Raw genomic sequence first — 19283 nt, forward strand, 5'->3', positions numbered from 1 at the left:
GAAGCGTCGCTCACTTTCCTCGGTCGCGAGGAGACGCGGAACAAAAGCGCGCGCGGAAGCACACCGCCTGCGGAGCCGCTCCCCCCCCCCCCCCCCCTCCAGCTGAGCGGTCCGGAATACAGCGTAGATGCTGCGAGCCCGTGGGCGTTTGAGACGGCCAGCGGTCTGGGGTTCTGGGGTTCTGCGGTGGGAGCTGGCAGGCAGACTTCATTTTACAGAGCAGAGTAATTACATTTTCCTTTTCTGACATTCTGTAGTGTATTTATTTTTGCCTAAAATTCTGGAGAACCTCTGCGACTAAATGAGTGTCATAGTGAGTCATACCTTTGCCACCGTGCGTTTAATGTATTTATTCTTTATGTATGAGCCAGGCATTTCGATTCAGTTATGCATTAAAATGCAAATAGCTGACGAAATCCAGGCAATGGGTCAGGGAGTTTGGTAACCCTCAATAAAGTTCAGCAACTAAATGAAAAGTGCTAACCCAGTGCAGTCTAAAAGATAATTCAAATGAAATATCAATTAATCAATATTTTTGTCTTGCTCAGTTAATTACAAATATTTTATCGATGTCGTTCATCATTTATTTTATTCATCAGTCTATTTGAATTGCTTATCTCGGTTAAAGATTGGATTCACGACACGTTGAGTAATTGTCAGCATTCATTTTGTGCTTAATGTCCATACGTAGGACAACATATTTAGAAGAATTATTTTAACACACGCAGATCCTCCCGAAGTGGCTCGGGCCGGCCTGCTTACAGCTTCACGACAGAATAATGATGTCTCTGGAGATTCCGCGTGCGTGTTCAGGGGGGCAGCGCAGTGGCCCACTGACACACATTTCATGACACACAAACGCCCACGCGCCCAACTCTGTCTCGATCACTCATTTATCAGGCTCGTCATAGTCGCACGCGCGCTTACAGCAGAAACGTAAGGGTTGAAATGGTTTCAAGCATATCATATTTAGACGTTTTCAACTCACTTGTATGTAGCCTAGTGAGTTTAACGAGAGCATCGTCCATAGTTCTGAAATTTTATTACAGTTTTATTACAATTTTATTACAGTTGTTGGGCGTGTAGGTGGCATAAGTAATATTTTCCACTAAAATGGCTATGCACAAAAATCCTTCCCACGATTAACAAAACAGGCATTCAGGCTGTTTATGATGTCATAATAGACATCACATTTACAAACACAGACTTCGTGTACAAGACTGCAACAAAACAAACAAAACAAACAAACAAAATGTGGAAACAAACAAAAGGCACCATATTAACTGAACTATCCATTATTGACAGAGTGATGTCAAAGTGAATGATTAAGTGTCGATGCCATTTCATAGCACCCCTCATAAAGAAACAATGGCAGACCCTTACTGAGTCCCCAGAGGAGGATTTCTGTTTTTGAGGTTTTCCCAGAACAAAACATTTCACAAATTTTTTCTCAACACTCATGACAGAACTCCAATCCCAATGATTTATGAACAGAAACAAAATGTCTCCCCAAGGAAACCTGCACCTTTTCAAAATTCAGAGAAGAGCAGATTGCTGGGATTCTAAAATAAGTTCAGTCTAGCAACAAAAGGTCTTCACTTTCATCTGAGGAACCAGGAGTATAGATTACTGCTGCAAATAACCCAGCAATTACACACCTCTAAAAGTGCACTCTTAAAATACAGATCACATTAGTGTAGATTCATAGTGCTGTGTACTGTAAGTTTAAAAGTGGTTGGAATATGAAATGAGTCATTTGCTCTGTTAAATATTCTACCACGTTATATTCTGAAAAATGGCCACTGCCTTTAAACAGTATTAAAACTGAAGCCAACACAGTAAGGACTGATGTTAGAATATGTATTTATGCCACTTTAGAATACGATATCTACTGTACTATGTGAATTATTCATCGAATAATTGAATCTATTGAACTTTTTGAATCTCATAGTAGGAATGGTGAACTCCCTGCTTTGAGTGCAATTCACACATAACCCTTTTAATCCATTGATTCTGGTTCTGTGGTGCAACCACACACCTCAGAGCTCTGCAGTGCTCTCCTTCCCTGCAGGCTTGCCCCCGGTACTGTGGGTCACAGGGGTTCTGGCACAAGGCCAACCTGCTCAGCGCTGTCCGCTGACCCAGAAACAACTGACACAAGCACTTAAAGGCAATCGCCCATCCACTCTTGGTCACACACCATTCTAGTGAAGGGGGGGTGGGGTTGAATTATGCAAAGAGAGAATAAGAGGCGTGGGGGCTGGGTGTGCATGAAGCTGAGGTAACGATGCCGCGGCCAGGTGTTCGGCAGCCGGGCTTTGTCAGAGTTGCGGAGGGACCATCGAGTGCGGGGAAAAGAGGAGAGTCAGCAGAGGATCTAAATGAGAGTGAAACAGAGCTGCTCAGGTGTGAGCCGGGCTGATCCATAATGGATGAGGAGTGAGGAAATCTGTCCAGTGGAAATGAGAAACATGCAGCAGCACGAGCCATATAGCATGTCTTATATTCTGACTTATTATGATAGAGATAACTAAATGGTCATCTTGAGAAGAGAATGTCAGTGTAATAATTGGATTTTTGAATGGATGAATTAGGTGCCACTGCTGAGATGCAGCCAAGATTGTACAGAAAAAAAATGGACCTCGATTAAATCTAGAATTTACACTTTACACTTGAATAGCATCAAACTGAAAGTAAAAGTTTATCTCTTAGGCATCTAGGTGCATATCTTCTCACATCATAAAACTCAACATTCCAACTAATAATTACCAAGGTGATAAGGCTGTTAAGAATGGTGCAATTATATGGTTGTGAAGCAAATCCATCAGGAATTAGGGCATATTAAGGATGGGGGAGATATGTGATTCCAGAGCATCCGAATAAATGGGCAAAAACCAGTCACAGTACTGATAAGGCAGCGGGTTCTCCAATGATGATTGTGTTAGCCTAGTTGTATCCTGTAGCTGGCGATCAACCTTTTTAGTCTAAAAATATATGTTTTCATGCACCTCTCAAAAATGCAACCACAGAACCCTTTCCTGTTATTAGAAAACAGAAGGTGGAATGCCATTATTACAAGCCAATACTTTATGGACTGATAGCAAAACTCATTTTTTCACTGAAAAGAGTAAGAATAACATCATAGTGAGATTTATTCTGTCAGCATTGTGGTTCTGGAACCATGAAACTAAAATGATTGAAGCTAAAATATATCTGAAAAATAAAATCTACATAAATAAAAACACCAGTGTGCTGGGAATATCATTATCACTTAGAAAAAAATGCTAACTGGACTCAAGGTACCAAAATGTTCTGTGAGAATCAGAAGAGCAATGGTGTGAAATTTTATCAAGTAGTATTGTTTCATCTATTTTAACTCCTGTCAGAAGAACAGTGAATAAAGCAAATTTTGGCAGACTTAAAATAACCCTGGTAAATGCTTTCGTCATCTCACCACTAACACACAGGTAAAATATAAGCCTGGCTAAATAAATAAAACACCACGTTATCTCGGACATAAACTTGATGGTGTTGGCATCTATAAATATGAATGTTTACAGATATGAGTATTGAGTATGATTGTTCCATTGTGCTGTTACTCTATAATAAACCTTGTCAAACTGATCTCATTTCTGAGTTAAATGAGACAGATATTAGTATGCAGCAATGTGCTCCGAAGATTCACATGTTCAGCGTGCACCAAGGCCTTAAACCAAACACTCAGTCCAGTGTTATGTATGTAGGGCTGGATTGAGTCAGGATCAAAGATTGGTCTTGGAGCTGGCTTGTATTAAAACACTGCTAAAACATTACATGGGTTCATGGTAGGAAACTAGTGATATGTCAAAGAAGAAAACATGAAGACTGAATCTTAGAACCTTATTAACCATACTGACCGGCATCTTGGAACAGAAGATCTCCTGAGGTCTGGTTTCAACAGCAGTAGTACACAATGATGTAACTTCTATCCTTACCACCTTTGACTACCAGCCATTGCCACTGAGGACAGTATCTGTCATAACTGAAGAAAAGCTCTCTATGATAATGACATATCAGTGTCAACTGTTATCTGCAAGGGGTGTATACGAAAAAGACCCTGCAACCCAAAATATTATTTTGAATGAATTATACTAATCAGTTTTTTTTTAAAGTATGAATGTGCATCCCAGTGATAGTGAGTCTGAGAGAATGTAGCAGGGCCCACTGGGCCTCATACTCACCAGCTACCTGGCTAAGCCGATAGTGAATGACCTCAGATAACCCTGGATGCTCTGTGGCTGCTGGAAACCTCCTTAGGTTGAACCCCAACCTGTTTGGCTGCCTCCAGTGTTAGTCAGTAACTAATTCTGTTAGATAGCTGACAAGAGGTAGAAGTGGTCTGTGGATTGGATGTTACAGTCAAGACCTCTCAGCCCAATACACTAACATTGAACATAACATACAACATACAACAGTAGGAGACAAGCTAGAGAATGGCCTTCACTTGAGGGCTTTTGGCACACAAACAAATACAAATAAAACGTCTGGTCTTTTGTCACTGTTTAAATGCCACTTCAAGAAAGTAGTGTTCTACTTTCTACTTTGGTTTCATTTATAACATTGTTTTAGTTCTGTAACCAAACACAGCATCAGACACTAATAGATACTGTCTATCTGCAAAACATGAGGAATATTCTCAAAGCACTGATAACAAGAAAATGTATTACCTGGTCTTGATTCCTTGAACTCTTGTTTTAGATGAACAAACAAGAACTAAAAGAAAATTTTCATTAGCATGAATATTCATAAATATTTGTGTACTGACGAAGGCGACACTACAGGGAGGGGACCTAAAGGTTGGGTGGAGGCCATGGTTTCTGGTCAGACTATATCAGACACCAAGCATCTCGACTAGAAGCAAATGGCCTCAATGCTTCCACTCCCAGTGGTCTTCAAAGATCAGTTCTGTACTATCCTTGTACTATAATAGACTAACTGTCCACTGAAGATAAGAATACATCAGTCTAATCGGTGTCATCTAGTGTATATTTCCTTTCCTTTCTTTTGTTTTAATAACAAAACTCTCCTGGCTATATAATGTCAACAAACCTGTGTGAAATAGAATATTCAAATCCAGTATGACCTTACCTTTCCAATGCTCTGCTGCTTTATTTATTTATTTTCCAGACACGTTATTACTGGAGCATTTGACGTTCCCAAGAAAGGATGATTAAGAGTGTGTGGGACTTTCATCCATGTTTTTGCTAGCCAAGTGTGGCGCTTGGTTCCCTGCTAATCAAAAGAGTTCCAGAAGAAGAGCGTGCATGGCCTGAGGGGATTTACTTGGCCCTTATTGGCATGGGAGACAAACACAGGCATCGCATCTCAGCAATGTTTGTCTAAATTGTGCCTTTGAAGGAAAAGACAGCTCACCATATCAAAGGCCACAGAACCAGAGTCAGCCATTAATTAGAACGTTGCACTTTAACAATATCCTCTCCCTGTGCCTGATATAGTTCCCAGAAAGGCATATTTTTCATTGTCACAAAAAACCTCAAACACATGGCATTTAGAAGTCCTGACCCCATCCTAATTTACACGGACCATGGACAACTGTGCTTACTTGGCAACTGTGCAAGAAGTTGCCTGAGAGACTAGGTACCAGACACAGAATAAAAACATGAGCTGTTTCAAGGCTTTTTCATGGCAATCAGTGGTGAGGCATATATACCACGCCCCCGCCCCCAACACATACACATGCACACACTGCAACACAGACAGTAAGTATAATCATTTATGAGATGTATGAAATGTTATCAAAACCTTCCAAAGACATGGTATCATAGCAGCTGTGGGAAGCTTTCCCTTGGTTGCTATAGGGACTGCTTCATATGTCTCCATATATTGTTCTCCATATAAACAAATTTAGGTCCTCAAACAAGCATGCACAATTTTTTAAACAGAAATGAAAATTGTTAAGCAAATGCACAGGTTAAATACAAAGAAATAAAACAGTTTAAATGCAAATAAATAAGACAGGCTAAATACAAAAAAATAAAACAGGCTAAATGCAAAGACAAGAATATCTGATATGTTATGGCCTGTAGATGTTGGAACAGAAAGCAATGACTTATTTAAAATAAAATTAAAAACTGAGTGATACTTCTTAATAAGAGCAGTACTGCTCGGCACACTGAATAGCCTTGGAACACTCATCTTAACTCGAAACCTTTTTGTGGAAAAGCAGTCTTACATGAGTCATTGTAGCACATGTTTCTTTTAACAAGCCCACCTGTGCATATCCCTGTCAGTTCTACTGATCCACAGATGAAGTTAACGTTTATATGGTAGGATGCTGACTCAGCAACTTTGTTCAACTCACTATGCCCTTTCTAAATCCTCGCTGCTGTGAAACTATTTCAACCTCACAGAAGCAGCAAAGTAAGGAAGGGGAATCTAGTTTTCACTTCTAATCCTATTCCATACTATCAGTTTTGCACAGCTCATATTACCAAGACTAAATCCACTGCAATCCAGTCTATCTGTTTAGGTCATGCTCAAACACAGTGATGTTTGAAATAACTGGATAACACCAAGTTTCATAAGGCACTGTCAAGCCATGCAAATGTATCTCAGTTATTGTGAGACCCCATTAGGCACAATTATTAAGGGCCAGTCTTTGAAAATTGTAGGTTTGGGGGGTGTTAAATATGCATTGCTTTCTCCAATGTTCTGGGTCTTTACTCAGTGACTGTCATACATAGTGTGCACCATAAAACCTCTCACAGCATGGAAATGCAATGAAGATGCTTTGGAAGTTCGTCTGCGTACTGAAGAAAGCAAAATCAGAATGTTGTCCAGAGAATAGGGCCTTCTTTAAATTTATAAATGAGTGAGAAGGAATGGCTTCTCTAAAATAAAAAAAAAAAGTAGGTGAGAAAAAGAAGAAAGAGTGAAAAGGAAAGAGAGAGAGAGAGAGAGAGAGAAGATTATGGGATGGACTTACAGATCATTCTACTCCCTTCATAGTGCAGTTCTCCAGCCAGTGACATTTCCGGACCATTGATCCATCCACTTTATCCCAAATGTCAGCAGCGGTTTAAATGGCTGGGTTAACTCAGGGGTATGGTCTCAAAAATACATGTTATTAAATCCCACTCAGACCAATTCTTCTAGGCAGGTCTCCCATACCTAAGGACAGGCTTACACAAGGAAGTGAGAAATATGCACTTTTACTGTGACACTGAGATAAACTCATACATTGAAAGAAAGATAGAAGAAAAGCATTAGAAAATGCCAATGTAAAAACATTGTAATACTAAAACAATGTCACACCAACCCACTTCAACCAAGTCAAATGTACAACAGAACAATAAATGCAGTGTGCTGTAGCATTATAACGACAAACTCTAGCCTTACATGTCCATCGAAATTTCAAAGAGTTTGTTGTGTTTCTCTGACCTATGAACGTAAGGAATATTTGTAATAGAGAAATATAGACTATTGCATTGTTAGATTTCACACATGTACTCAGAGTAGGAACTATTAGATTATAGCAGCTCCCATTACATGAGATAAAATCAGGAAAACTGCATTTAAAGTGAAAGGTTTCTAACAGGGTTGCATCGTGATTGGATAATTTATTGGGTGGAACTGGTGACTATAGGTGGAAATTCAACTGGCTTAGATCATTCTGAATTAGAACAGATGCGACCAACCCAGCCTTGATATTCTTTTGGCAGGCAGTAGAGCAGACATCACACCAAACCCCACACACATGCACACTCGTCAGGTAAGTGTAGCTTGAATAGGAGTAGGTTCTTGAAGGCCACTTATGGTGCGGTCTGTGCAGGACGACTGTAATGCCGTGGCCTAAGAGCACTACATAAGCATGAACACACACACACACAGATTTGTACTACTATCTCTGTGTATTTCTGAAGACTTTTATATATAAATCATGTAATTACCACATATAAATGTAACTTAAATAAAATATAACATAAGATGTAACTTTGTTTTAGAAAATGCCTGAGGGTTCCTCATGAGGACCAGACATACACACACACACACACACACACACACACACACACACACACACACACACACACACACACACACAGACACACACACAGACACAGACACACACACACACACACACACACACACACACACACAGCTCCTGTCTGTCTCTGTCAGTGTAAATGAGCACTAATGAGATTGAATTCTCCTAATTAGGGATGCTATTTTACTATAATGGCAGTAATGCAATTTGCAGAGTTAGAGTGCACTTCAGATTCAGGTATCCTAACAACTCTGGAGACTATAAAATATTCTCATCCCTGTTACTCACGGTTTATTACAGAAAGCACCCCCCCCCCCCCCCCATTTTAACATACGGTGTGTTCAAATATGTATTTTCTTATTACAGGTAAATGATTTCTTAGGCAGGCTAAACATGACATAACCATTTACTTACAGGCTTTTATTAAAATAATTAGTAAGGAATAAATACCATATGCTTATTTTATACTTAATAGGCATGCAATTATACAGTTGGACATTTTGAAGTTTATTCCAGTTAAAAGCTGATCAGATTTCTGCTTAAGTAGGTCTCTCTTAGCAACTCCCATCTTGGTGAGTTTGGAGCTTGGATTGTGTTTCAGAGTGGGACCAGTCACACTTCATAAACCCTGCTGATGCATGTACCGTTTACTACATGGAGCCCTTAGCTAGGGGGATTGGCACCTCCCAGCACAGCATCATCACAAAGGTCCTATAAAATGGAGTCCTGTCAACAGGATTGAAATCCTCCCGTCAGCCACTTGCTGAGATGCAGTGTGGAAGCACCCAAGGGTGACGTTTAACACACACTCATAAAAAATACGGGGTTGCTGCATGCAGGCATAAGGGGAGGATCTACAAGGCCAATTTTAAAATCTCTTTAAAGATCCTGCTCCAAAGGTACTTCAAAAACCTTAAAGAATACTTTTATGACACCCAAGAAGGTAGTTTTTAAGCTGGCCTGCTTATTAGATAATCACTACCATTACGAATGGCTGAAGGCCCTCCAAGATGCCACCATGGTATCACATCAGGCAATTACAACAGAGGGATGGTACATCTTGTCAATATTTCTTTCTGTTGTCAGTCCTCCTGAATAGTAAATTAGCCGCCTGTTCTTCTGGGTGCGCAGAACTAATGGATGTCTAGTCCAAACCTGCGAGCTAAGGAAAAAGAAGATAATGACTGAAATCCGTTTCGTGTTGTTGTAAACGAATAAATTACAACTGATTACGGTTTGTAATGGAGGCAGCCAACCATATTGTGCAAACGCTTTGTTTCTTAATGGTTTAATTAAAAACCTCATTCAAACTGTAGCGGAAGATTTCAGAGAGAGGAACGTGCTCATGGCATGCCAGGAAGCGCGAGGAACTGAGGCGCGCGGCTAATTGCTCCTGAGCGAGCAGATGTGCCCTCGGATGGCTCTTCAAACGACCGCTGCACACAGCGTCAAAACCCACAACAAACTAAACAGACAATCGCATTTATTATTCTCATAGGCTTAAACCTCATAATAGTTGCGGCACCAATATGACTAAATCTTTTGAACATCACGAATGGCATTAATGATATCATGAATCAGCCTAGTTATCTCTTCACACTCCTTTTGCAGATATCACTATCCACGACCAACCAGCTATTTATATAGGCCTACTGTTTATGACAGCAGGTTGACTTGTAACTGGTCAAAAGAACACAAAAATGGCCTTGATGTACTGCATTGGTAGACCTGCATGGTTAGTGTATACTGAGCAATATAAAACACCAAAACGTGACCCATGACCTTGACAGGTAGTGCGCAGTGACGCGTGAAGTTTGAAGCATCAAAATCGTTTCATATGTAACACCAGGGGTCGGTTTTGTGTTCACAGTAACTAAAATGTGAACACTCGATTTATACATGGTTCAGATTAAAAATAAATAAATTTGCTTTCATTTTTAGTGAATGCCTGACTGCCACTAACAGTTATTTACTCTCAATGCTGGAGACCTCATGGGTCATTCTATAACACTCCAGTAGCTGCAATAAATACTTTTACGGCTCAAACACAATGAATTCATTTAAATGCAAAAAATGAATGACTTGGCAACTATCTGCGGAACTGAATAAAGTATGCTGGACAAAGATAACTCGGTAAACTGGATTTCTGAAAGTCACCAGAACGCCCTCGAAGCGCTTATTCGCTGAACAGAGGAGCGATACCGCCACCTAGCGATGGCTGGTGAAAATGATTCGATGCCCATAATGTCGTAAAAACACCCCATTTGCCGGCATTTTGGCTGCAGTTGAAAGTTCAAATTAAGCATGGCTGTATCTGTTATAAGTAATAACACACAGTGCAGGTAGGGGAGCTTTGATTGTTGTTCGCGAATTTTGGACGTTTAATCAGTGCATTGCGTTAGTATGAAAAGTGTTCATCTTGACTATGCTCAACAGGGTCAGCTCTGTTTTGAACAGAGATGTCAAACAGTTCGGCAAACAATTCATGTTTGATGCTAATGAGGAGACGTGTTGGAATTCTGACCAGGTAACGTAGCATTAACTAACTTAACAAAACCGGTTAACATGTAGACTAACAGTAATGAAGCGTTCGCGGGTTTTTTTTCTCCCAGCGCTGTTCTTTCATTCACAGGGAAAATCACAGTGGGTGGTGCTGGAGTTCCCTGCGCCAGTGAGGGTGTCTGAGCTCAGGGTGCAATTCCAAGGCGGATTCTCAGGAAGATCTTGCACGTTAGAAGGTTGTTTTTTTTTAAATCAGTATCACTGCAGACCTCTCGTGGCCTTGTTATCCCAGTGTCAGCAGTTCACGTAGATATTTAAAATCACGTTACTAGTGTCTTCGCTATCGGCCCGTTCTCGTTTTTTTCTTTCCTAGGCTGTAGCAAAGGAGGGGCTCTGGAACGCATTCTAGACTTCTATCCAGAAGACAACAACTCTCTACAGATATCCTTCTAAACCTTTGCTCAACCTAGTTTGAGTGTCACTGTAATTTGCAAACTATTCATGGTTGACCTCATGCTTGTAACTTGTAATTACATTGATTTATGTATTATTTTTAAGTGTATTTGCAGTGTCTAAGGAAAAAAGAATACACTTGCCTGGTATCTGCTGGTTCATGACCATAAAGGGCATGTCTGTCACTCCTCCCATGCTTATATTATGGCCTTGATTCCTCACCCACAGCTTTCCCATTTCCCAGGATGGCCCCGTCGTGCAGAAGCTTAAGATAGTATTTGAAAACAGTGCAGACTTTTTTGGAAGAATAATCGTTTACTCTTTGGATATCCTGGGAGAACGGGATCTGTAATGTGTGGCGAAGATCAAAAGAAACGGAGACAGAAAGCCAAGCAGACAGCAACCAGCTCCCTTAATGGACTGATTGTGCTGTTTTGTTTTTTTTTGGTTTTTGTTTCTGGGGGTTGTGTGATTTTTTTTATTTATTTATTTTTAATATCAATGTGGTCTACTGATGTTTCACTTAATATTATACTGGGGGTAAAATATTAACTACTCACTAATAATGAAACTTTATGAATGGCAATCAAATGCATCACATAAGTATAAGACTTGTAACAAGAGTTTAATTTAAAAGGTAAATGCATACACAAAGTGAAATCTTAAAAGAAAGAAAAGTGACTGGTCAGTTGTCCTGACTGTGATCATCTTAACAGGTTTAAAATATGATCCTCAAGCAGCTTTTGCACTAAAGAGAAAAGATATTGATATCACTCAGGTGGGACTTGTACAAATGTGTAATAATGGGCTATAAGATATGAGTTATTTAAAAATGTATAAAGGCTCGTATCAGTATATTTGGTGACTTTCAGACTTCTGCGATACTTGCTTTTTCTGTAGCCAAGAGCAACTGCAAGGGCTATGGGACTATAGCCAGAGTCTGCTTCAAATGTAATATCTGCACCATGTCCTAAGCAGGGCACACAGAGACAATTTTACATGATGCATTATGTGAATTACCCGTAAAAAAAAAAGCAACTATTATTCTTTACCGTAATAGAAGAGCTTACTTAAAAGTGCTTCCACACATTTTGTATGGTTGCCACGAACTGCATAAAGAAGAGGTGTGCCTCCATTCTGTATTTTAAGAAAATCTTGTTACTGAGGTTTTCTTCATTGTGTTACAGTGGCATGTTTCATTTTGTTTTGCATACCCAGTCATAGGAATTGACATCAACTTCGTGTTTTAAAATAATATTGACGATGTCTGTGAATCCGCCAGCACTGGCTAAAGACAAGGCGCATTCTCTCTCCCGTGCAAATGTCTTTGGATCAGCACCCTGATTTAAAAAGAGCATAATTTCTGAAACATTCCACATGAGAGAAGCCACATTAATGCGTGTCTTGGCTGCAGTTTTCACCTTCTCGAGGAGAAACTGGGCCATTTCGATCTCTCCAAACGCCGCAGCCCACATAAGCGGGGTGAAGCCCCGCTCATCCTGACTGTTCAATAGGGAATTATCTGCAAAACACCCATGTGGTTTGTTTGTGATCTCATGTATTGGACTAGAGTACTACCTAGTGGCCAATGACCTGTGGAATGTGTGTTTGATGCAGTTCTGCTTACCGCAGGTGATATGCATCTTAACTTGTGCTATGTCTCCATGAGCAGCTAGTTGATGAATGGACAGATCTGAAGGAGATTAATAGGTTAGAATTGATTTAAATCAACAGTTAACCAATTACAAAAGTCAGGCATGGTGTAGTTTATCGGTCCTGCGTTAATATATGCTTATGTTACAATTCATGTAAATACCAGGGTAAACTGAGTCAGACTGTTAAGGACTGTGCTCTTTAAAACATGTCTGTACCACGCACTTACTGTCTAAAGTAGCCGGTCGGACCGTGACCTCGTTCCCACGCTGTTTATTTGTAAGAGTGGTCGAGTGGTTGACTGCACCCTCATCGGTTTTGTTTTCCATTATGGTTTACCATTACGTCTGTTTAAACAAGAAAAAACAAGTACCTAGTTTTACACCTAATTAGCTTGGAATCTATTGTAGTAAGTATAATTATAATTTAAAAAAAAAAACAAAATTAATGAGTCATGTTATCTTACCGGAACTCCACGACTCTAATCCGTAGACTGAGTGAATATCAGGACACTAGTCACTTATAAAAGCAAATTTGTCTGCTTTTATTTCCTGATGCGTTAGCTAACAAAAGTGAAACTAAAACAGACTAAATTATTTCAAGGTGCGTTGATTTTGATGTTTAAGTTTTTTCTTGTACTTTTAGTGATATTTGGTTAAAATACAAAATATGAAAATTATTCTTTAGCTATCGTGGTCTTCTGCTCTTCACACCATTTTCGTTTCATCCTACCGTGAAACCTTTTTAAGACACCTAGGAACTATGTGTTGGACCGATGAAATATACCGGACAGTATTTTACATACACATGGGGTAATAGCGCAACCCCTATATGGGAGTAAATAAGATATTTAAGCGAATATAGTCTATCTTTAATATATCTTCGGAGCTTTGTGTAAAATGGACGACCAGGAAATGCAATTGAAAGTGAAACGAGGTAATGTAGCTTTATTTATTATCTATTTGTTATGGGCACTGTAATACAAATTGCTTTATTGAGCTAGGTTAGCTAGCGTTAGGTTAACAGATTTCCTAGCTAGCATGTTGCTGTAGGATACTGAGCCCTGGTTTCATCTTTGGCTCCAAGCTGTCTGTGAAACTATGCAGCGCATTGACAGTCACCTACGTGTTTTTTATTTGCAGTAACGGATAAATTCACTGAGAGCATGTACGTTTTGGCCAATGAACCATCCATAGCTCTCTATCGGTTGCAAGAGCACGTCAGACGATCACTGCCAGAGCTGGTACAGCATAAGGTGGGACCAGTCGAAATACTTTTCAAGTTGTTGACATACAGTGGCTGACCCTGGTGTGTAATGTGTCTCCGTGTTTACTTCAACCAACTCTAGTTACTGGATTACCGTTTCATTGTAGACCTTTAAATAGAATGTTATCTAACTCTACCCGTCAGACAGCGCAGTTGTCAAGTATTTAACAATTTACTGATGATTTCTCTATAGACAGACATGCAGAGCTGGGAGGAACAGAGCCAGGGAGCAATTTATACTGTGGAGTATGCGTGCAGGTATTGTTTTAATGACCTGAAAATACAGACATATATACATACAGACATCTAAACGTGTCATGTAGCATGCCCTTATTGTATTTGCAGCGCAGTGAAAAGCATGGTCAACAGCAGCCTCTACTTTAAAAGTATTGACGGACTACTAAAACAAGCCATCACAATGAAAGAGCAGATCGGAGCCTCTCAAGGGCGCAGGTAGTTCATAAACGCTCAGCAGTTTGCAAAGAGCAAAACAAATTTAAGTTTCTCTGCATCCCACCCTGTTCCAGTAGGCTCATATTTCATAATTAACACTTGCTGTCTCACATCCATCAGTAGCCATTACAGTCATTGCAGTTGTTTTGGTTTGCAAAATGTTTTGGCATTATTTTCATTATTTCTGTTATTTTCCCATTAAGTGCCAGTGATTGTAGAGCATGCATCATATACAGTCGCATTCTGTTACATGCTTTATTGATTTTAGATTTGCTTAATTTTCATTTTTGTTTAATACACGCTGCTTTAGTGGTGTGAAGCCTGCATCCAATTACAGTGAGTCTCCAACACATGCCTCTTCCACAGCATCATGACACATGGAAATTCATAGCTAAGGTTAGTGCTGCTTGAATCATACTCTGATTACATACACCTAAAAAACATTCTATTTTGTTCAGTAATTTTGCTGTGTGAATTAGGCTGCTGTATCAACCCAATATATTTTCTTACCATTATGTTTTCCAGAACAAAATTAATTATTTCATTTGGTTGACTTGTTTACAGCTACTGCCAATAAAATGTCAGGCATTGTGTTGTAGAACTTCAACTCTGCCTTTTTAAAGTTAAGATATCCAATTTCGGCTTTATGCTGATTCTAGATTTTATGCTGTTTTAAATTAAAAACCTCATTAATGTATGTTTATGAATTTGTAAATTGCTCATTTATAAATTGTGATGAAATCAACAACCAGTAATGTAGAAAATATGCATATAAAAATCAGTATATCAGTGTGTAGGACTACAAGTATCTATTTAAACTGTTACAACTGTAGGATAAAAAAAACATTTAGTTTGAAAAGTGACACACAACTTTTTAGTGCTTCCATATTTTTGTGCCTTTGAATAAATAATCAGGCCACCATCCGTAGTTGGGATGGATAATTTCTATAGAAGTACTTCCAGTCCCAGGTCTGCAGACCAACTGTCCTAATTAGTTGACAGTGATGGTGCCTTCCTTGGCTAAGCCACCTAAATCAATTAGACTTGGTTAACACCTTTAAGGGTTTGACTGTGCATAATGGTTTACTGTACCTCAGTAATGATACAAGCACAGCGTTAAAGGAAGACCATTTTTGTAACCCCTTCATCTGAAATCCAGCCGGTACTTATGCTAATGCCACTTACACTAACGTGGAGTCTTTTTCTGTGACTTTGCGAGCCAGCACACTTCTCATCTCGTTGTTGACGCCGTTCCCAGGCTTTGTGTGTGCTTGGAGCAGTCCAGACTCAGCAGACAGGGTCTTGTGCATCTGTACACTCACACTCCCACTCTGAGCCTCACTTTCACTGGACTGGTTACACGTGTCAATAGACTGCGAGTACTGTTTGAGCGCAGATGAGGATCGGTAGGAAAACTCTGGTGTGCAGATGCCAGGCCTATGCTCAGGGTCGTTTTTGAAGAGAGTGTTGATGTGCTGCTTGCGGAAATGCTTGACTGTGTGCGCAGCCTGGACAAGCGAGTGAGCGACTATAACCAGCAACACCACAACACCAGAGGAGAGCACACACATGCTGGCTATTCCCGTGTCAATCTCAAACACCAACAGCATGTAAATCGACATGGCTGTGAATTTAGAGGGAAAATGATGAACAGAAAAATATATATATATATATATATATATATATATATATATATATACACACACACTATTGCGCTCTTTGTATTCATTTGTTTAATTAACTTGTAACTTGTTTAATTAACTTTAATATGTATTTATTTGCCTTTCTGTAGGAAAAGAGCTGTGGATCCTGGTGTAATGAAGGAGGCTTGCGAGAAGCAGAATTCTGGCATATAAAGTGCTGTTACTGGCCTTTGGACCAGAATGGACTTTGGGTGACTAGGTGAAGCTCTGACTGGATGCCACTGTCACTCAGTGCTGAGCGGATGTTTTTACTGCGTCATCAGTTACGGCATTTCATCAGGATGTGAAGGAAGGGATTATATTCACAGATATTAAAGTGGTTTGGAAAGACTGTTTTGTCGTTGCATTACAAATGCTGGCTTTTACAATTCCGATATGAATTCAAAATGCTATTTTTACTTATTACACTTAGCGTTGTATGTACATGGAATTGCTAAAATAAAATGACGTATTACTTCGATTAGTGTGATACTGAATCTGTTAATACTCTACTGCTTTAGCTTTTCGCGTGTTTGGCTTGATCTTGTTTTAGGCCTTCCGACACTTACCACCCAAGTAAACAGAAACTCCAAAGCAAAACAAGCCAACAGCAACGTGGCGAACTGCCCTGTTGTCCAACAGAAACCAGGCGGCCCTAAGTAAGGAAACAAGTAGTCGACTCCACTTTATTGGCTACATAAATCCAAGACCTTTTTTTTCCTCTTTCGTTACATATTGCTAATTATATATGCTGCGAATATTAATTGAGTTTAAATGGTGGAGTGTCGTGGTGTTTGATAAAACGGTTTACCTTTGCGAGTCGTCTTCTCCTCGGCATATTTCAATTGGGAAGTAGCTGTGCAGCAGACAGAGAACAACCGAGCTCAGATTTAGCGTGAGGGACAACGCCGAAAGGACAGTGGAAACTGGCCTTAGAACAGCTGAAATTTCAATCGGTACGAGGGAAGATGGTTCTTTTAAACTTGCCTGGAGCGCTTGAAGCTGAAAAATCAAAATTACTGACATGACGGACATTATTGCCGACAAAATCCCCAAAAGAGCCAAGACTATCAGAGAGCGGTGGCTGTATGTCATCTTCGGTCGTAAATGCAATGTCCTCAACAAAAAATATTGGCGATTTTATTTGCTTTATAGCAAAGCAACCGTGAATACAAGTGGTGAAGGTGTATGTTTAAAAAGCAGTTGTCTGTGATTGGTCCAGATTCTTCGCCAGCTTACTCGTCCGTTCTTTCCTTTAGGCGAGCAAAAGCCAGCCAACTTTGGAATGTGCGTTCTTTCGCAGTGCTGTTGGTTGCTGCTAAAACCGATCATGTGATGTTGGCCTTTTTAAAATCCGCAGATTAGAACATCTCCCGGCAACAATGATCCTTTCAGATAGAGACACACATAATGCAGGCCTTCTCCATCTGAAGAAGTAAAAAAATTCCAACACCGCGAACACACTGACCAAAATGGCATCTGCTCCTGAATCCTTGGCAGGTGCAAATAAATAAATAAATATATATATATATATATATATATATATATATATATATATATATATATATATATATATATATATATATTCGAAGTCGGTCTTCGCCAAAAGAAGTATAAGAATGAAATGGAAATAAAATGTAAGCAAAACGTCTTATAATGAAGCTGTAGACCAAAATGTGATAATTGTCTTCTAAGCAATGCAACGAACCGAATTTAAAGATCTGAAACGCCTACCTTATCATACCAATCTTTATTGTGCAACCTATACCTTTTTATTGCTTACTGTCATACTGTGCTGATGTAACTAATCCATAGGCTTCACAATATGTAGGCTTTCTATAGAATACAGACCACTTAGGGGACAGTAGTTTACACTAATTAACGCTCTTGGTTGTCCTAATAGCAAACTCTTGATTAACAGTGTATTCTTCATTGGAAAATTGAATTACTCACAAACAAATGATTTTTGTACCCTTTGAAACTTTATAAAGTGTTTAGAATTTTAATTCTTTTTTTTTTCATAATTCCTTCACTATAGATTGTCTTATGGCTAAGGGGCAAACCTCCAGTAAGTTAGCAGGTCTTTGGTGAAATTGAGAGCAAAGTCCTTATTATTTTCAACCTTAGCTTGCCGTGTCAGATGGCAGGTGAGTTTTGGTTCTTCGGCTTTATGCTGAGAACTCAAGGGCTGCTTTTGCGCTGCTCTGGGTGAAATAAGTCCGATGCTAAAAAAAAATATACACAACGAAGAATCGTTCGAACACACGTACACTGACCAGGGAAGCTATTTCTGAGTTCAGGAGGCCCACCACAAGCTCAGAAAAAATGAAGCCACTGATGTTGTCAAAAGCAGAAGTGAGAAGTTTCAGGAAAACAAAAAATACGTCTAATGAATGCTTTCCAAAGGTTCCTTTACTCGACGTGAAGCCTTGAGTAAGTGTATTTCCTCTGTTCAGTTTTAAACAAACACTTACAAAATGACAAGCCACAGTCAGCAGTACCTTTAGGCTGTCTCCATGACTGCTGCTCATACAAGCAATTTCCACTTTGTCCTAATGCATAATTAAAACTTGAAGAATCTTGCAGTACATGTACATAAGTTAATTTTCCTCACGAGGAATGACACAGGTTCAGTGATGAACCCTTTCTGCACTGCTCCTATTTGCCCCAACAGGCCAACAGTTATTGGCCCATCAGTAATATCAGTCATATTTTCCCAATCACATGTCTGTGGTCACGGATCATCCAGACGTGTGTATTGCAGGCGTGAACATGGCCTGTTACTCGGGGACGCTTGGCAGCATGGTGGGAGGTTGCTTGTTCTTGCATCAGATGATATGACTCTCCCTGGAGAGAAGCACTATGTGTATGTATGAGCGAGAAAGGAAACAAAATGTACTTTATATTGCTCTCCTTATTCTACTTTTAGCACCTACCATAAATATTAGTTAAGTATTTTTTTCCATTTCTTTGTTTGTAAAAAATCATATTTCATGAAATATTGTTACAAAATAAAAACTTGCAGAATTACACATTTCTTTCTGAGCATGTGTTGTCATTGTTTCAGAATAGTACTTTTGTTTTTGGTTTCCTGCAATAGCACCAGCAACAAATCAACTTAGAGACTGTTTCATCATTTTTAACTTCAGTATCTTTTACAGATATATTGAAGTATATGTTTGGTTGGAGATTGGTGAGTGAGAAACTCCCTGTTTCTCTTTTCAGATAGC

The 19283-nt window shown here is 39.5% G+C and overlaps 4 protein-coding genes across 7 annotated transcripts; 2 read left to right on the plus strand and 2 right to left on the minus strand.

Moving 5' to 3' along the window:
- The first annotated feature begins 10293 nt into the window (after positions 1-10293).
- Positions 10294-11854, plus strand: nr2c2ap (nuclear receptor 2C2-associated protein). The gene is made up of 5 exons (XM_027008156.3): positions 10294-10386; positions 10481-10571; positions 10677-10782; positions 10920-10987; positions 11226-11854. Exons 1-5 carry the CDS (start codon positions 10349-10351, stop codon positions 11349-11351), a joined length of 429 nt encoding a protein of 142 aa, XP_026863957.2. The 5' UTR covers positions 10294-10348; the 3' UTR covers positions 11352-11854.
- Positions 11600-13287, minus strand: rfxank (regulatory factor X-associated ankyrin-containing protein). 2 transcript variants are annotated; one of them, XM_027008154.3, is made up of 8 exons: positions 13119-13287; positions 12882-12999; positions 12627-12692; positions 12421-12521; positions 12214-12339; positions 12070-12136; positions 11889-11969; positions 11600-11747 (listed from the first exon to the last, which is right to left on the minus strand). In XM_027008154.3, exons 2-8 carry the CDS (start codon positions 12979-12981, stop codon positions 11704-11706), a joined length of 585 nt encoding a protein of 194 aa, XP_026863955.2. In that variant the 5' UTR covers positions 12982-12999; positions 13119-13287; the 3' UTR covers positions 11600-11703. The 2 variants fall into 2 exon arrangements, with proteins under 2 accessions (XP_026863955.2, XP_081564551.1); XM_081708425.1 differs by having other exon boundaries at positions 12214-12521.
- A 159-nt stretch (positions 13288-13446) lies between these two features.
- borcs8 (BLOC-1 related complex subunit 8) lies at positions 13447-16534 on the plus strand. Of its 2 annotated transcripts, XM_027008157.3 has the most exons (6): positions 13447-13588; positions 13795-13907; positions 14112-14176; positions 14264-14371; positions 14682-14767; positions 16164-16534. In XM_027008157.3, the coding sequence occupies exons 1-5, from the start codon at positions 13552-13554 to the stop codon at positions 14743-14745; spliced, it is 387 nt and encodes a 128-aa protein (XP_026863958.1). In that variant the 5' UTR covers positions 13447-13551; the 3' UTR covers positions 14746-14767; positions 16164-16534. The 2 variants fall into 2 exon arrangements, with proteins under 2 accessions (XP_026863958.1, XP_026863959.1); XM_027008158.3 differs by lacking the exon at positions 14682-14767.
- On the minus strand, positions 14365-17513 carry tmem221 (transmembrane protein 221). Of its 2 annotated transcripts, none has more exons than XM_027008152.3 (3): positions 16865-17513; positions 16623-16708; positions 14365-15995 (listed from the first exon to the last, which is right to left on the minus strand). In XM_027008152.3, the coding sequence occupies exons 1-3, from the start codon at positions 17146-17148 to the stop codon at positions 15553-15555; spliced, it is 813 nt and encodes a 270-aa protein (XP_026863953.2). In that variant the 5' UTR covers positions 17149-17513; the 3' UTR covers positions 14365-15552. The 2 variants fall into 2 exon arrangements, 1 of the variants encoding a protein (XP_026863953.2); XR_014120102.1 differs by lacking the exon at positions 14365-15995 and having other exon boundaries at positions 16435-16708; positions 16865-16909; positions 17041-17513.
- Between the last annotated feature and the right edge of the window lie 1770 nt (positions 17514-19283).

This window comes from Electrophorus electricus, chromosome 26 (assembly GCF_041902795.1).
Source record: "Electrophorus electricus isolate QZ-2024a chromosome 26, ASM4190279v1, whole genome shotgun sequence".
Lineage (NCBI taxonomy): Eukaryota > Metazoa > Chordata > Actinopteri > Gymnotiformes > Gymnotidae > Electrophorus > Electrophorus electricus.

What these genes read in the sequence shown, in the direction of transcription:
- nr2c2ap (XM_027008156.3), top strand. Translation starts at nt 10,349, where the DNA reads ATGGCTGTATCTGTTATAAGTAATAACACACAGTGCAG. An exon ending in AAGATCTTGCACGTTAGAAG is followed by an intron (nt 10,783 to 10,919) that starts GTTGTTTTTTTT and finishes TTTCTTTCCTAG; the next exon opens with GCTGTAGCAAAGGAGGGGCT. An exon ending in AAGACAACAACTCTCTACAG is followed by an intron (nt 10,988 to 11,225) that starts ATATCCTTCTAA and finishes TTCCTCACCCAC; the next exon opens with AGCTTTCCCATTTCCCAGGA.
- rfxank (XM_081708425.1), bottom strand. Translation starts at nt 12,981, where the DNA reads ATGGAAAACAAAACCGATGAGGGTGCAGTCAACCACTCGACCACTCTT. An exon ending in TAAGATGCATATCACCTGCG is followed by an intron (nt 12,522 to 12,626) that starts GTAAGCAGAACT and finishes GGTGTTTTGCAG; the next exon opens with ATAATTCCCTATTGAACAGT. An exon ending in ATGTGTGGAAGCACTTTTAA is followed by an intron (nt 11,970 to 12,069) that starts GTAAGCTCTTCT and finishes TGCCCTGCTTAG; the next exon opens with GACATGGTGCAGATATTACA.
- borcs8 (XM_027008157.3), top strand. Translation starts at nt 13,552, where the DNA reads ATGGACGACCAGGAAATGCAATTGAAAGTGAAACGAG. An exon ending in CAGAGCTGGTACAGCATAAG is followed by an intron (nt 13,908 to 14,111) that starts GTGGGACCAGTC and finishes ATTTCTCTATAG; the next exon opens with ACAGACATGCAGAGCTGGGA. An exon ending in GGAGCCTCTCAAGGGCGCAG is followed by an intron (nt 14,372 to 14,681) that starts GTAGTTCATAAA and finishes ACGCTGCTTTAG; the next exon opens with TGGTGTGAAGCCTGCATCCA.
- tmem221 (XM_027008152.3), bottom strand. Translation starts at nt 17,148, where the DNA reads ATGACATACAGCCACCGCTCTCTGATAGTCTTGGCTCTTTTGGGGATT. An exon ending in GGAGAAGACGACTCGCAAAG is followed by an intron (nt 16,709 to 16,864) that starts GTAAACCGTTTT and finishes TTCCTTACTTAG; the next exon opens with GGCCGCCTGGTTTCTGTTGG. An exon ending in AGTTTCTGTTTACTTGGGTG is followed by an intron (nt 15,996 to 16,622) that starts GTAAGTGTCGGA and finishes CTAAATTCACAG; the next exon opens with CCATGTCGATTTACATGCTG.